The following is a 13,746-nucleotide window of genomic DNA, read 5'->3' on the forward strand; positions in this document are numbered from 1 at the left end:
AAATAGGTCACAGTTTACTGATACCAGTGGTAGAAAAAATTCTGATTAGTAAAGACTCTCCATGTTTAAGTCATTGGCCCTATCTTGTAGTGAAGTGAACAACTAAGTTGTTGTTCTCTTCTTAAAAATCCCTTGGGGGGTGCCTGGCCGGCTCAGTTGGAAGAGCATGCAGACTCTCGAACGTGGGGGTGACGAGTTCAAGCCCCATGCTGGATGTAGAGTAATGTAGAGATTACTTAAATAAACAACCAAACTAAAACAATAAAAATAAAAATAAACTAAAATAAAAGAAACCCTTACTAGGCAATTACTCAATGGTCTTGTTATGTATTTTCACAGTATAAATCAATAAATAAAACAAAACATGGTTGTGCATCCATCTTTTGATGCTAACGATGGTATCCATATATTATCACAAAGTGTAACTTCAATATTTTAATAACAGAATAGCTGAATGCATTCTGCTCCTCAGTTATTTTTTTAGACAATACTTATAAACGTTGGGATAGTAGCTGCAGAATTTTCATTACAGACTTATTTTAGTGCCAGAAAATAGACCTTCATTTTGGGAAAATGCCTTCCTCCTAAATTATCATTAATAATATATATGTAAAAATACAAGTTCCCAGGCCATTGGTTACAAGAATTCCTTTTTTCCTAAATAAATTGGTCTCCATTACTTATTACATATTTTGCTTAGCATGGTTAACTACTAATTACTATATACATATATATTTACATATAGATGTGTGGGTACACACACATATATGTTCATTTTGGGGAGATGACTGAAGACCTTTATTTTCTGTTTTTAAAATACTTATGTATTTTTAAAGAGAGAGAAAGAGCGAGTGAGATCAAGCAGGTGGGGGGGAGGAGTGGGGGGAGAGGCAGAGGGCAAGGGAGAGAATCTTGAGCAAAGTCCCTGCTGAGCACAGAGTCCAACCTGGGGCTGGCTAGATCCCATGACCCCGAGATGATGACCTGAGCCGAAATCAAGAGTCAGACACTTAACAGACTGAGCCACCCAGGTGCCCTTTTTTAAAATTTAAAATGAACATAACACTCAGTGAAAACTGGATGAAAACCTAATAAAATTTATCAAATCTTTATTTCTGAACACTCACAAATTCTTCCCACTTTGAAAATCTCCAGTGATCATTCAGTTACACACCAAATAACAGAAGTGAGGCTAGGTAGGCTGGTTGTCTTTTTGAGCTATGCTTCAATTGCCCTGCCTCTAGATACATTAACTCATGGCCACCTTCTTTTTCTTCTCTTTTCATTTTCCTTCTTTTCCTGAGAAGGGTAAAGCAGTCTTGAAGACTTGCTATTTCCATGACCAGAGAGTTTTATATTTATGGAAGACCTAAAAACCAGAGAAAACCCACAAAATAACAGTCATTTGAAACCATAGACAATGCATTTTTTCTCATTTATTCAAATTCACTGCAGGAAGTAAACACTAAAAGATTAAAAAACAAAACAAAAAAAATTCACACCGCAGTATGTACAGTTTCATGATATCACATGAAGAAATTAAATTTCTAATAAAAATGACAAATTATATTACTAAGCCGATAGCATTAAAATTGGTTGTGTAAACCCCAAAATTCATATGAACGGTAATGTCCCTGTATTCCAGCAGACTGGAATACTCCTGGTATAATATTACATTTTCAATGGGATTAAAAAATTCATGAAAGTAGTTGTGTGAACTCTTAATGTTGAAAAGTGGTTGACTTGATTTTAAAAAGTTTTAAGACCCTTGGATTCAAAGCACATTCTTTCACAAAGCTTAAACCACAGAAGTCATATCCAGAAATGGAATACTGTCATGTTGGGATGAACATCTGATCTGACTTGTTAAGACATTTTGCCAAATGCACAGATGCACAGGGTCCCCCATGCACTTTTCATGCAGCAGGTAATCACAACTTAAATAAAAGGTTTATTCTATACATTTGTCCAGACTTGCAACTGTATACATCATGCACAATTTTTAAACCTGTCTGATTATATTTACACTTATACATGGAATATACAGAAACTGAAGAGGTTAAAAGGCTTTTCTGTTGCATTAGAACAATACAAAATATGTATTTTTTCATTAAGGAAATCACTATTTACATCACCTTTAAAAACTGATTTTAACATCTTCATGTAACAAGTCAATATATATATATATACATATTATATATATATATATATATATATAAAATATATACTCTCACCAGTTTACTCTTCTGTAACACGTACCAGAGAATAAACAGGTAATGCTACCTTACTGATGTCAATGAGAGCTGTAGTACCCTTTCACAAACGACTTCATCGGGAAGAAATTGTCTAGATATCTAAAATAGTCCTTGAAAACGTGTGTATGCGCGTCTTGTAACTACATATGCATAAACAAAGTGAAGTTATGGATGTATGCCCTTTCTGACTGTTCTTTAAAATCACCCTAAAGTCAAACTGGGGACATTCTCTAGTAAATCAGAACATCATTCTTCTGGTCATGTTTATCTACGTATTACATATCCTCATTCCTTTAACTGTTAACAATGACAACAACAAAAACAACCAACCAATCAAAGAAACAAACAAAAAGATAGCAATGCTGGCCCTTGATACTCTTTTCCCTGACCTAAATTTCACTCCCTTGTGAAAGCCCATTTTCCCCCGACCAAAGGGGAATACCAACAATTTTTCTAGCATACCTCTAAGGCTGCAGACCTTTCACAATGGCAGGAAAAAAAAAAAAAATGACTTGCTTAAAAACTTATTTATATGGTGGAGACAATAAGATTGTCACAGAGTCAATATGGGATGGAATAGAATATATTCACTGGCCAGTGGGATTTTCACTTCAGAATAAGCATACACCTTCATCTCTCCATGATGTAGCATAATATTCACTCCTGACTATTGTTTTATAATATATCCAGTAACTATTTACAAATCATTTTGAGAAAAAAATAATCATTTAGGGTTTTAGATCATATAGGAAATAACGCCCATTTTTAATATAAAAAATCTTAGAAACAACTTCAAGTAGAACAACTTCAAATAGATTTCCTTCTAATTAATAGTTGATTATATAACAATTTTTTGATAGGTCAGTTGCAAACCTGGTTCACTTTTAAAAACAAAAGTATTATCTGGTGAACAAACTGTGGACTGTGAAAGCTGAACTTAAAACATAGGGACTTGTTTCAAGATCAAAACCCCATGTGGCTCGATAAGAAGTTCTTCCAAGAGAACATCAATGTTTATGTCTTAATTGCAATTTTAAAAGAGTAGGACCAATGGAGGGACTGTGTGCAACTTTGTCATGTATATGTGCCCTCTGTACTTTTCTCTTTAGTCAATCTGAGTTGAGTGCCTTTCTTGGGTTTGAGAGAAATATTTTTGTCTTGGTCAGCAATGTTCTTAGGACAATGATTTTAATAGAAACTAAGGATGTATTCAGGAGAAGTTTCCAAACCATCCTGGAATCACCTGAGTTTGGTAAGTGGCCCTGTTATTCCATCCCTAAGGCTAATTAAGTAGATGTTACTCATTAGAACACACAAATAATCACAGATTTTCCTGAGATGTTGAGCCAGATATGAAAGTTGTCCCCTCCACCCAATTTTTTTTTTTTGTCATAAAAAGTATTCTGAACCCGATTTCCAAAGACATAACGGTTATATATGAACTACAATATTGCAAATTTTGAGTTGATGTATAACTGTATTGGGGAAAATATAGGCATCAAGTAGTTTGGTTTTTTGTTTGTTTGTTTTTTACAGTCCTGTGTTCTGAGAAAAGTCATAAGCAATGGTTCTCAAACTTGAGTGTGCAGAAGAAACATCTAGGAAGTGTGTTAAGATGCAGCTGGGAGATTCCCAGGTCCACTTAGCAGAGATTCTTGATCTGTAGATCTGAGATGCTGCCTAGGAATCTGCATTTTAAAACAAGTGCTCCAGATGATTCTAATGCAGGTGGTCTGAGTCCAGCTTTTAAGAAACCCTGGTCGTAAGACTCACAGGTACCACAGAAATGGTGAGAAGTAACTTTTACAAGAGATGGTGAAAATTGTCCAAAGAAAAGCCATTTTGCTTCTGTTAAAAACAACTTCTTAAATAGTCAACTATTCAGGAAACCACCTGAAGGTAAATGGTTAACTTTCCTAATTCTGTAAAAGGAGGAATATTAATTTAGTAAAGTAGCTAAAATACAAAAATGGAAATCCGCCTTTTTTTAAGGATCTATCAAACTTCCATCAATTGTAATCAATTTTTACTAAGTAGTACAAGGTTTAAAGAAATACATATTGAAAAGGACTGGGGTGGGGCAGACACATTGGGAACCACAAAACCCCTTCCAAGAGTTAAAAATAAATACGTCTTCTTCTTCTTTTTTTTTTTTTAGCAAAAGTGAAAAATGTAAGCATATTTTTTCTAATTTATTTCTGAATCGGATAATGAGAAGTGAATTAGGTTCTTTTTTTTAATTCAACGATTAATATTTAAAGAGTCATTGAACAATTTGGATTTAAAAACAAATGTGTTATGTAGGCCGACGTCTGAAAAGCAAAATAAAGTACCCTAATAAAGGCAGCAAAATGCATTAATCCACTATGGATGGAGATTTACATTTTAATTTACGCCTATTACTGGATTATAAAAGATTTTCATTCATAGGCTACTCACAGTTGTTGTTTGGTGCATACAGAGTGTTAAACAACCAATTTGCTAGTTCAGTAGTTTCCTCATGACATCTAACGTAAAGCAAAAAAGTAGTGTGCATATTTAGACATCACCAGCAACCAATACTTCTCGAAATGAAAAAAGTTTCAGTTATACCATGCTTTTCTCAAATCATGCTCTTATTTATACAGGTCGCAAGTTCATACTAAGCAGTTTGCAAAAAAAAAAAAAAAAAAAAAAAAGAAAAGAAAAGACAAGGAAAGAGAAGATCGGGAGCTGGATGGCGGGTACATTTCACTCGGCTTCTTTCTTTATGGCCAGCACGTTTCCCAGCAGTCGGTACCCCTCCCCGTTCGCGCTGTGCGGGCGAGGGGCGCTCCTCCCCGGGGGGCTGCTGTAGGGGCCTCTCAGGCTGAAGCCGGCCGCCCTGGTTTCCGCCGCGGGGAGGAACTCTTCCTTGACCGTGACCTGCGCGACGCTCTCCGCGGACGAGGGCTCCCCCCACGCGTCCTTGTCCTGCGTGTCCCGGCCGGCGACGGGGCCGCCCCCTTTCTGCAGCATGTAGTAGAGGATGGGGTTGGTTTTGGTCAGCCGCGGGCAGTCCCTCTCGTACCCGTTCCTGTCCGCGTCGGCGATGACCCACTTAATGGGGCCCTTGTCGCCGGCGCCGCCCGCACAGCCGTTCGCTGGCCCCGGCTCCGGCCTGGAGCCCGCGCAGCCCCCGGGCTCGGGGAAGGGGGGGCTGGGCGGGGCGCGCGCCGGGCAGGGGCAGGGGCGGGGGCGGGGGCCGGGGCCGGGGCCGGGGCGGGGGCCGGGGCCCGTCCTGCTGTCCCCGCAGCCGCCGGGCTGCGCGGGGCCGTACAGCAGCCCGTCGAGGGCCGGAATGCTCAGCTCGGGCTTGCCGCCGCCCGCCGCGCCTCGGTGTCCCTTCCTCCTGCCCTCCCCGGCGGAGCCGCTCCTGTGCTGGGACAGATCCCGGACGCAGTTTTCCGACAGGAGCAGCTGCTTGAGGACGTTGAAGCTCTTGCTCTCTCGGGCCCACGCGCGGTGCTCGGCGTCGCCCGCGGGGCCCTGGCTGCCGGGGAATTTGAACTCAAGATCACTTCTGCTGCATTTCAGCTCCTGCTGGCTCAGCGGGGGCCCGTACAGCCCCTCCGGGGCGCCGTGGCTGTCGGCGGCGTCAGCTACGCTGTTCCTCATCCTTTTAAACGGGTTTTCCAAGGGCTCGCTATAAAGCTTCCTCTTCTTGGGGACCACGCAGAGGGTCCTGGCCTCCAGGAGCGCCAGCTCCCCGCTCCTGCGGCTGCCGTCCCCCTCCTCCGCCAGGTAACTCTCCTGGTTCTGTCTCAGCAGCCGACTCAACAGGCCGTTCTTGGAGAAGGAGAAATCCTGCGGTGAAACGGGCTCCGCCTTGAGACCGTCGGGCGCGCTCCTCTGCGCGGGAGGCGCCGCCCCTGGGAACGGGGCGCCCCTGGCGTCGGGGCTCAGGCGCACGCTCGGACTGGGGCTGCGCGGGTCATCGCAGGGCTCGGATTTTATTTTCACCGTCAGTATCTGTTCGCTTAAAGCCCTGTCCGCGTGTTCCTGAGCACTTTCATCTCTCAGAGGAGTCTTGTCTTTCTTGTCGCCCTTCCCTTTGTTGGGGTTCCCCAGGAGCAGCTGGAGGACAGTGCGCCTCTCCAGCAGATTCTCGATCTCGGAGCCAGAAAGTCCCGCCTCGGGGCCTGCCGCTGGACTGCCGAACGCCCTGTTGTCTTCCGCCGCGTTGGTTTTGTTTGAGAGCAGAGGGCTACTCAGCCTCTCCACCATGCCCAGGGGCCGGTCCGCGTTCACGCTCAGCAGCTGCTTGCTAGGCCGCTGCTCCTCTCCCGGGGCGGACGCCTGCACTCCGCACTGAGCCAGGTTCTGCAGCAGCTTGCTGGCACTGAAGGTCGCGGAGTTCTGTGCGCCCTCGCTGTGGGCCGGCTTCTCTCCCAGCGGGTCTTTGCTCTTTGTAAGGTCCATCAGGGGGTTCGACGCGGAGGTCGCTGGCTTTTCAGCCTGGGAGCCGCAGGCGAACGGTGGGGGATTCCACTTGATGACCAGAGAGTGTTGGGAAAGATTGATGGGAGACTCTGCTTTTGTGGAGGAAAGTAAAGGAGGAGTGCTCACGGGGGTAGTCCTGCTCGTACTGGGGCTCTCTATTACGGAAGTCCTCGCGAAGTTCTGGCTACCGAACTTGGTCACATCGCCGTGTACTTCCTGGGGGCTGCTGTTTCTTTCTACACTTTCTTCATTCTTATGGCCAAGTAGCAACTGAAGAAGAGTCACTTTCTGGTGCGAATTGAGCCTAGAATTCTTTGAGGTATCTTGATCTTCTTTGACGTCTACAGTGGGGACTTTGGGATCCCAAGTGTTTAGCAAGGACTGGGTTAAATTATCAAGAGAAACAGGCTGGTCAGGTTCTGGTTTCTCAATTCGATGTTTGCAAGACAAGTCTATGGGAACACAGTTGGAATAGGAACTTTCGTCACCACTGCTATCATCTGTAAAACTAGGGTTGTTATCCGAGTACTCATCGATGGTTGTAGGGGTACTACTATCCTCAAAGATGCTTCCTCTCTCACTGTGATTATGTCCATTCATCGGCTTTGGTATGGTCTGGCTCTTCAGAAGATGTAAAAGCAAACTATTATTAGCAGCTTGTTTTAGATGGTTTCTTTCCAGTGAGTTCTTATAGCCTGCATTTTTGGGGGAAGAAGGAACAACACCCATCGGGTTCTGAAACGCTGTATTTTTGCTCGCCATTAGCTTGCTCGATGATGTTCTCGCCTGACCATTGAGATGGCTTGACATTCCTTTTGAGAGCTGGAAACTGCCAACCTCCTTCTGGCCATTTTCTTGTAATCTGGCCATGGCGGCAAGTCTTTCACTTGCTGCCTGATTCGCATTTTGCGTTTTTAAAGCGTGTTCTCGAGAATACTGCTGCAAATGGGCTTCACTTGAAAGGAGTAACGCTAACTGGCTACAAGCAACACTAGGTTTGGGTGAAGTGGCTGGACTAGCCCTCTTTTCCACCATGCTTGCAACAGCCTGTAACCTGGCAGCACATGACAAGGGTTCGCTCATGACTTTTGTTCCACTTTGTCCAACATGATGTGGTGACTCTACGAACCTGTCTCTGATGAGGTTTTTACTTACGTCAGGAAGATTGGTATCAGGCTTTTGATCTTTAGCTTTACTTTTCTTCAACAAAGTTTTTAAGTGACTTGATGCAACACCATAGCACCTTAAATCTTTCTCCACTTTTAAAGAATCATGACCGAGTGCATATCCTTGCTCCTTGAGGCTCTGCCTAATTTGTTGCGACAGAGCAACGGTCTGCAGCCTGGAGCTGAATGACTGAAGCAAAGAGGCCAGTAATGTGCTATCTTGTTTGCCTTTAGGCACATTGTCAACCATGCCAGCCAGCAAAGCTTCCTTCTTCACGTTTAAATTTACGATGGAATCAGACAGCCTCTTCCGCTTCGCGGCATTCCAGTCCTCAGAAGACTGCAAGAGCCTGGCTTTTTTGAGGTGCAGCATGCCAGATCCCTGATATGAATGTGTATTGAGAACTGGACCATTACTTTGACAGGCGGGAAATGCATTACCAGAAATGTTAAAGTTCTGATCTTCTTCATTATGCCCAGCAGACTTTTTGTCAACGGCAGTACCTGAGCCCTCTGCTGCCTGATGCATTAGTAATCCTTCTAGGTAAGTTAAAACAATAGAATCCTGGTGCACATCAGAGCCAAGCTCTTCTCCATGAGTCATGTTCAATAGAAGTGTTCACAAGGGCTTGGTTTCTATTCACGTTAAAGAATGGTTTTCTGTGGGTGAGTGAGATGTAATTTTAATAAGTGAGTGTCAGTTTATCACCTTCCATAGTCATCAGACAGAGATGCACGGTTACATTCCAACCAGGGTTCCCTGTGACAAGAGGAAAGGCAGGCAGATTCCAAAGTAGTTTGACCAAAGAGCTGATCAACTCCACAAGAAGCAGCAGCAGAATTCCTTAATACACAGGTCTGCGGCAGCGGGCGGATAGAATCCTTAGTGAATACACTGCTTCTCCTTCTTCATCTTTTGTTTCCAATTAAATGCCAACAGCGGTGTTCTGAAAATAAAAATAAAAAAGTTAAGAAGAGGCATAACTAATATTATGTTACGATACCAAGAAGCAAAAGAATCTAGTATTTGTAAGTCTATATATGTGTGTGCGTATATGTATGTAAAACATAACGTACATACGTATATATGCATTATAGCCACTTCTTTAGTAACATAGTTTGCCATTCCTATTAAATTGGAAATCGCTACCGGAAGTCCTATAAATTAACCCATATTGTTAAAGTGATCAAATCAATTAAAGAAAATACTTTGGTGTTATATAACTGTCTTCCAAAGCACACCGAGTTTCTGAATTTTCTTTCTCTTTCTTTCCTTCCTTTCTTTTCTTTTCTTTTCTTTCTTCTTTCTTTCTTTCTTTCTTTTCTTTCTTTCTTTCTTTCTTTCTTTCTTTCTTTCTTTCTTTCTTCTTTCTTTCTTTCTTTCTTTCCTTTCTTTCCTTTCCCTCCCTCCCTTCTCTCTCTCTCTCTTTTTCTTTCTTTCTTCTTCTTTCTTTCTTTCTTTCTTTCTTTCTTTCTTTCTTTCTTTCTTCTTTCTTTCTTTCTTTCTTTCTTTCTTTCTTTCTTTCTTTCTTTCTTTCTTTCTTTTTCTTTCCTTCCTTCCTTCCTTCCTTCCTTCCTTCCTTCCTTCCCTCCCTCCCTTTCTTTTCTTTTCTTTTCTTTCTTTCTCTTTCTTTCTTTCTTTCTTTCTTTCTTTCTTTCTTTCTTTCTTTCTTTCTTCTCTTTCTTCTCTTTCTTCTCTTTCTTTTCTCTTTTTTTTTTTTGAGTTTCTGAATTTTCATGAGCACTTTCCACATAGTAACAATAAGGATGCTAAGTCTCTTTTATAGGGACATAGCTCTATATGGGAGCTAGAATTAGCTTTCTTACATTACTGGGAGCTTATGAAGGAAAAAGTAAAAGTGCAGAACAAAAAAGAGAGATGCACAGACATGGACTCATGTGATGAGCTAGATGCAGGGTTGAATACTACAGATTAGGTTCACTTCTGACATCGTTCTTGAAACATTACATATTCCATAAGTAATCCGTGGGATTTCTGTTTTTAAAGAAATGGAAGCACTGACAAGTATCTTGTAGGCCTATGCAAAGTGTGACAGTCTTAGTCATATTCATAAATACTGAAGTATAATCACAGGCTTCATTTTTATCATGACCTATTGGAAACAGAAGAGAGTGATTCTCTAGATGCTCATCAAGTCTATCAGAGGCTTAATGTATCCATTTTTAAATCTTCACTCATTTGCTGTATGTAGAACTTTTAATGTGTGGTCCATTCCTAACAGAAGCAGAAGACAGGTTACAGGTGAACCCGTAACTCTGTTTCTAAGGTGTTCCTCACAGAAAATACTCCTTTTCCCCACCCATGCTATTTCTTTTTGTGTGACTTCGCTATTATAAGTATAAATAAATTCAAATATTATACATGATTTGAAAAAGTTTTGTAAGGTTTTAAAATAAAAATCATTAATTTAGAAAAATGTGTCAAGGTACTTGTACCAATTTCTTAGTTCAGAAAATGTGGTTTCTGGGACACTTGGGTGGCTCAGTAGGTTAAGTGCCTGTCTTTGGCTCAGGTCAGGATCCCAGCGTCCTGGGATCGAGCCCTGCATTGGGCTCCCTGCTCAGCGGGGAGCGTGCTTCTCCATCTCCCTTGCTTGTGCTCTCTTGCTTTCTGTCAAATAAATAAATAAAATCTTAAAAAAAAAATGTAGTTACTATAATATGTGTAAATGTAACTGTGTACACAATAGGTAATCACATCATCCTGTAGAAAAGTGGGCAGGAAATAAATTTAGGATAGATTTGAAGGGAAGATGAATAATTGCTTTCAGAAAATTCTAAGTCAATGTGGTTATTTTTCATTAATTTTTTTAAAATTGTATAAACATCACCATTATGAAACAGGGAGGAAGACCTTCTAATAGAAACCTATTTTTTAATAAGATGAATCTGTAAATCAAAGAGTATTTCCTGAGATGCTGCTTCCAGAAGCACTCAGTTGTAATACCTTCCATCGTTCTAGCAAAAAATGAAATGCTGAAGAAAGAAGGAATTCTGAGACTATCTAAAGCCTGAATTTACTCAGATCCTACTATTAAAACTCTTCAGGGAACTAAGTGAGCCGAATTTCTTCAGATAACTTCCTTTTCTTTCCTTTAAATAACTGAAGCAGGAGAAATCATTAACAATCCTTCCTACCTTTCCCAAATCATGCCTTTTCATATTTCTATAATAAAGAACAGAATTTAATTGAGAAATTTCTTAGAAAAGAAACAAAAGGAGGCAAGGTGCTTGGATACAGTACAGCTCACTAAGACTATAGATATTAGGGTATAATATAAAATATTACTGCCACCTAATAAATAGACTTCTTAAAGTTAAAATCATTTAAAGTTAGTATTAGCCTGATTCATTTTCTTTTAGCAAAAAGACAACCACATTATTTTTGAATCACCAACTTATAGTTTGTTTGCTTTTTAAATTTTATATATGTATTACTTAGGAATGTTGCCAGATGTTTAACACTACTTGAGTATATTTGGTTAAAAATATCTAAATGTCAACACACTATTAAGAATCAGACTTCTTGAGAGATTGGCAAGCAATATATTTTAAAACTGGAGTATTTTACAAAATACTGTGATGCAATGGCTTATTAGTGTACCTACTTGCATGTCCATAACTTCAAGAATGATTTTATTAGAGCCCGTGTCTATTTAAAGATACTCAATGGTCTCTTCATAAATATAATAAGGAAGAGACTTTGCTTATATGACATATACTGCTAAGTGATTTCATTGCAAAGGTAACAGAATCATCCACAACATTTGGTTTATGGGCCCGGGGGTGTGTGTGTAAAAGACAACAAAAGAGAGTAAAAGTAAGGAGGAGGCAGGAAAAAAAATTATAAATGAACAAATGTAGGCCTCATAAGTTTTGTAACTCTCATGAGATTTTACAAGAAAAAATTTATTTAAGAAACTAAAATAGGTTATATTAATATCCTATCTTTAAACTTTACGTTGGCAGATATGACAGGCAAACCCAAGAAAGATTTTTTTAATGAACACTAAAAATACATGTATATGAAGGAGAAAAAATAAAACCTACCCAGTGATAAAAGCTGATTGAACAATGTTTGTTTCAACTTACTTGTCATTTTTATAAGGTGGTTCCATAAAATTTTTAGAAAAACTGACTTTGACAAAAAGCTTAGTGTAACCTTTAATCATATATGGAGGGGTGACTTAATCTCAATTTTAGATTTACCATCCTAAATCAAAATCAGCTCTTTGTAATTTTAATGGATTCGTTTAACCCTCAATATACCAAGAAAAATACCATCACCATTACCGTCTGGGTCCAACAAACATTTTATTAATATTTAAGTCAATTTATGAATAATTAACAGAGTAAGAAGGAAGAGATACTATGAAACAACATCAGAATTTTAAATAAAAATGTACACACACTAAATCCATTAACCTCCTGGTTTTGAAAGACAACATATCCATAATGGGCAACTGACAGCTCATCAACTGTCATGCATGAACCTGGAAACATTTTCTAAGTACCAATTCCAGATTGGTAAATCTAAGAGGTAAGCTTTATCACCACTTCTGGGTCTTCTCTTTGTACTTGTATAATTCAAAATGTGTTACTTTGGAAATCTTCAACAGCTCATAATTATGCTGAAGAGAGGATAGAAATCTTCCTTGTTCCATAATTGCCAAATATATTTATCTTTTAGTTTTAGTTTTACTAAAACCAATTACAATGATCAACACAATGGATTATCTCATTTTCAAGTCATCTATTTTCTTCCAGTCTCTTTTATTACACCCCAGTTTTCAATATTTGCCCACTTATGAAGCATTTCAAATAAATCTGGATGTGTCAACGTCATAAAAGAAAGAATACTGTTATTATTCCTTTGAGCTAAACAGGACCATTGAGGTTCTTGTCACAAAATAGTGATGAAACAAACCCTTCTTACTGATCAATTGACTATATAAAATACTGTATTTCCTTTTTATCTTTAGAAATATATTGTTAATGAGAACAATATGAGGTGATGGATGCATTAACTAACTTTATTATGATAATCATTTTGCTATGTATATGCATATCAAATAATCACACCGGACACCTTAAACTTTCACAATGTTATTACACGTCAATTATACCTCAATAAGCCTGGGAAAAAAACGAACTATATTGTTGAACTATATTGTTCACTCATTGATGCCTGAGTTTGAAAAATCCATTTAGGATGTTGTCATCTGAAGACAACAGTCAACGATGTTGCTTATACAGTCAATGTCACCATCATCATTCATGCCTAGAGTACTACCATCATTCTCTTTGCAGTCATCCTCTGATTCATCTAATTGAAGCATCTTCCTATGCCAACTTTCTTTTCTTTGATGCTATAGATGGAAAATGAAAAATACTGAGTTCTCCATTGTGTTTACTAAAAACTTAGAATAGGAAGACTACAAAGACGATTGTCTCTAGACTTTTTAAACATTCATGAAAATGTTATAGAATAATGGGCTATGCAATAAGAAAACTGAAGGTGATATAATGATGACTTATTTCACTATTGCATCATCCTTCTAGGCACTTCCATTTTTCTCTTGACTTATTATTTTAGTCCTTACTTGGCATATTTGGAAAAAAAAATGAATTAATTCTCAAGTTCAGAAAATAGCAAAATACTTAAAGACATAGGAAAATTAAGATCACTAAGGTTCCATAATGTATCATTGATTTACAAAAGGTTCCAACAGACACATATAGTAATGGCAAAATAACTGTTTTTTTCTATTAAAAACACATTTATTAAAACTTTAAAAAATAAAAGTCATGTAATATAATCATTCCTAATAGTTAGAAAAAAA

The 13,746-nt window shown here is 39.3% G+C and overlaps 1 protein-coding gene across 8 annotated transcripts in view; it reads right to left on the reverse strand.

The window, feature by feature from the left end:
• Positions 1–1,416: 1,416 nt before the first annotated feature.
• NRIP1 (nuclear receptor interacting protein 1) overlaps positions 1,417–13,746 on the reverse strand; it is a 99,564-nt gene continuing 87,234 nt past the window's right edge. For all 8 annotated transcript variants that reach the window (XM_072806572.1, XM_072806570.1, XM_072806569.1 and 5 more), the window contains one exon: positions 1,417–8,829. In XM_072806572.1, the coding sequence (XP_072662673.1) occupies positions 4,986–8,486 (3,501 nt within the window). In that variant the 5' untranslated portion in view covers positions 8,487–8,829 and the 3' untranslated portion in view covers positions 1,417–4,985. The remainder of the gene's footprint in view (positions 8,830–13,746) is intronic.

Source organism: Canis lupus, chromosome 30 (genome assembly GCF_048164855.1).
Source record: "Canis lupus baileyi chromosome 30, mCanLup2.hap1, whole genome shotgun sequence".
Taxonomy (NCBI): domain Eukaryota; kingdom Metazoa; phylum Chordata; class Mammalia; order Carnivora; family Canidae; genus Canis; species Canis lupus.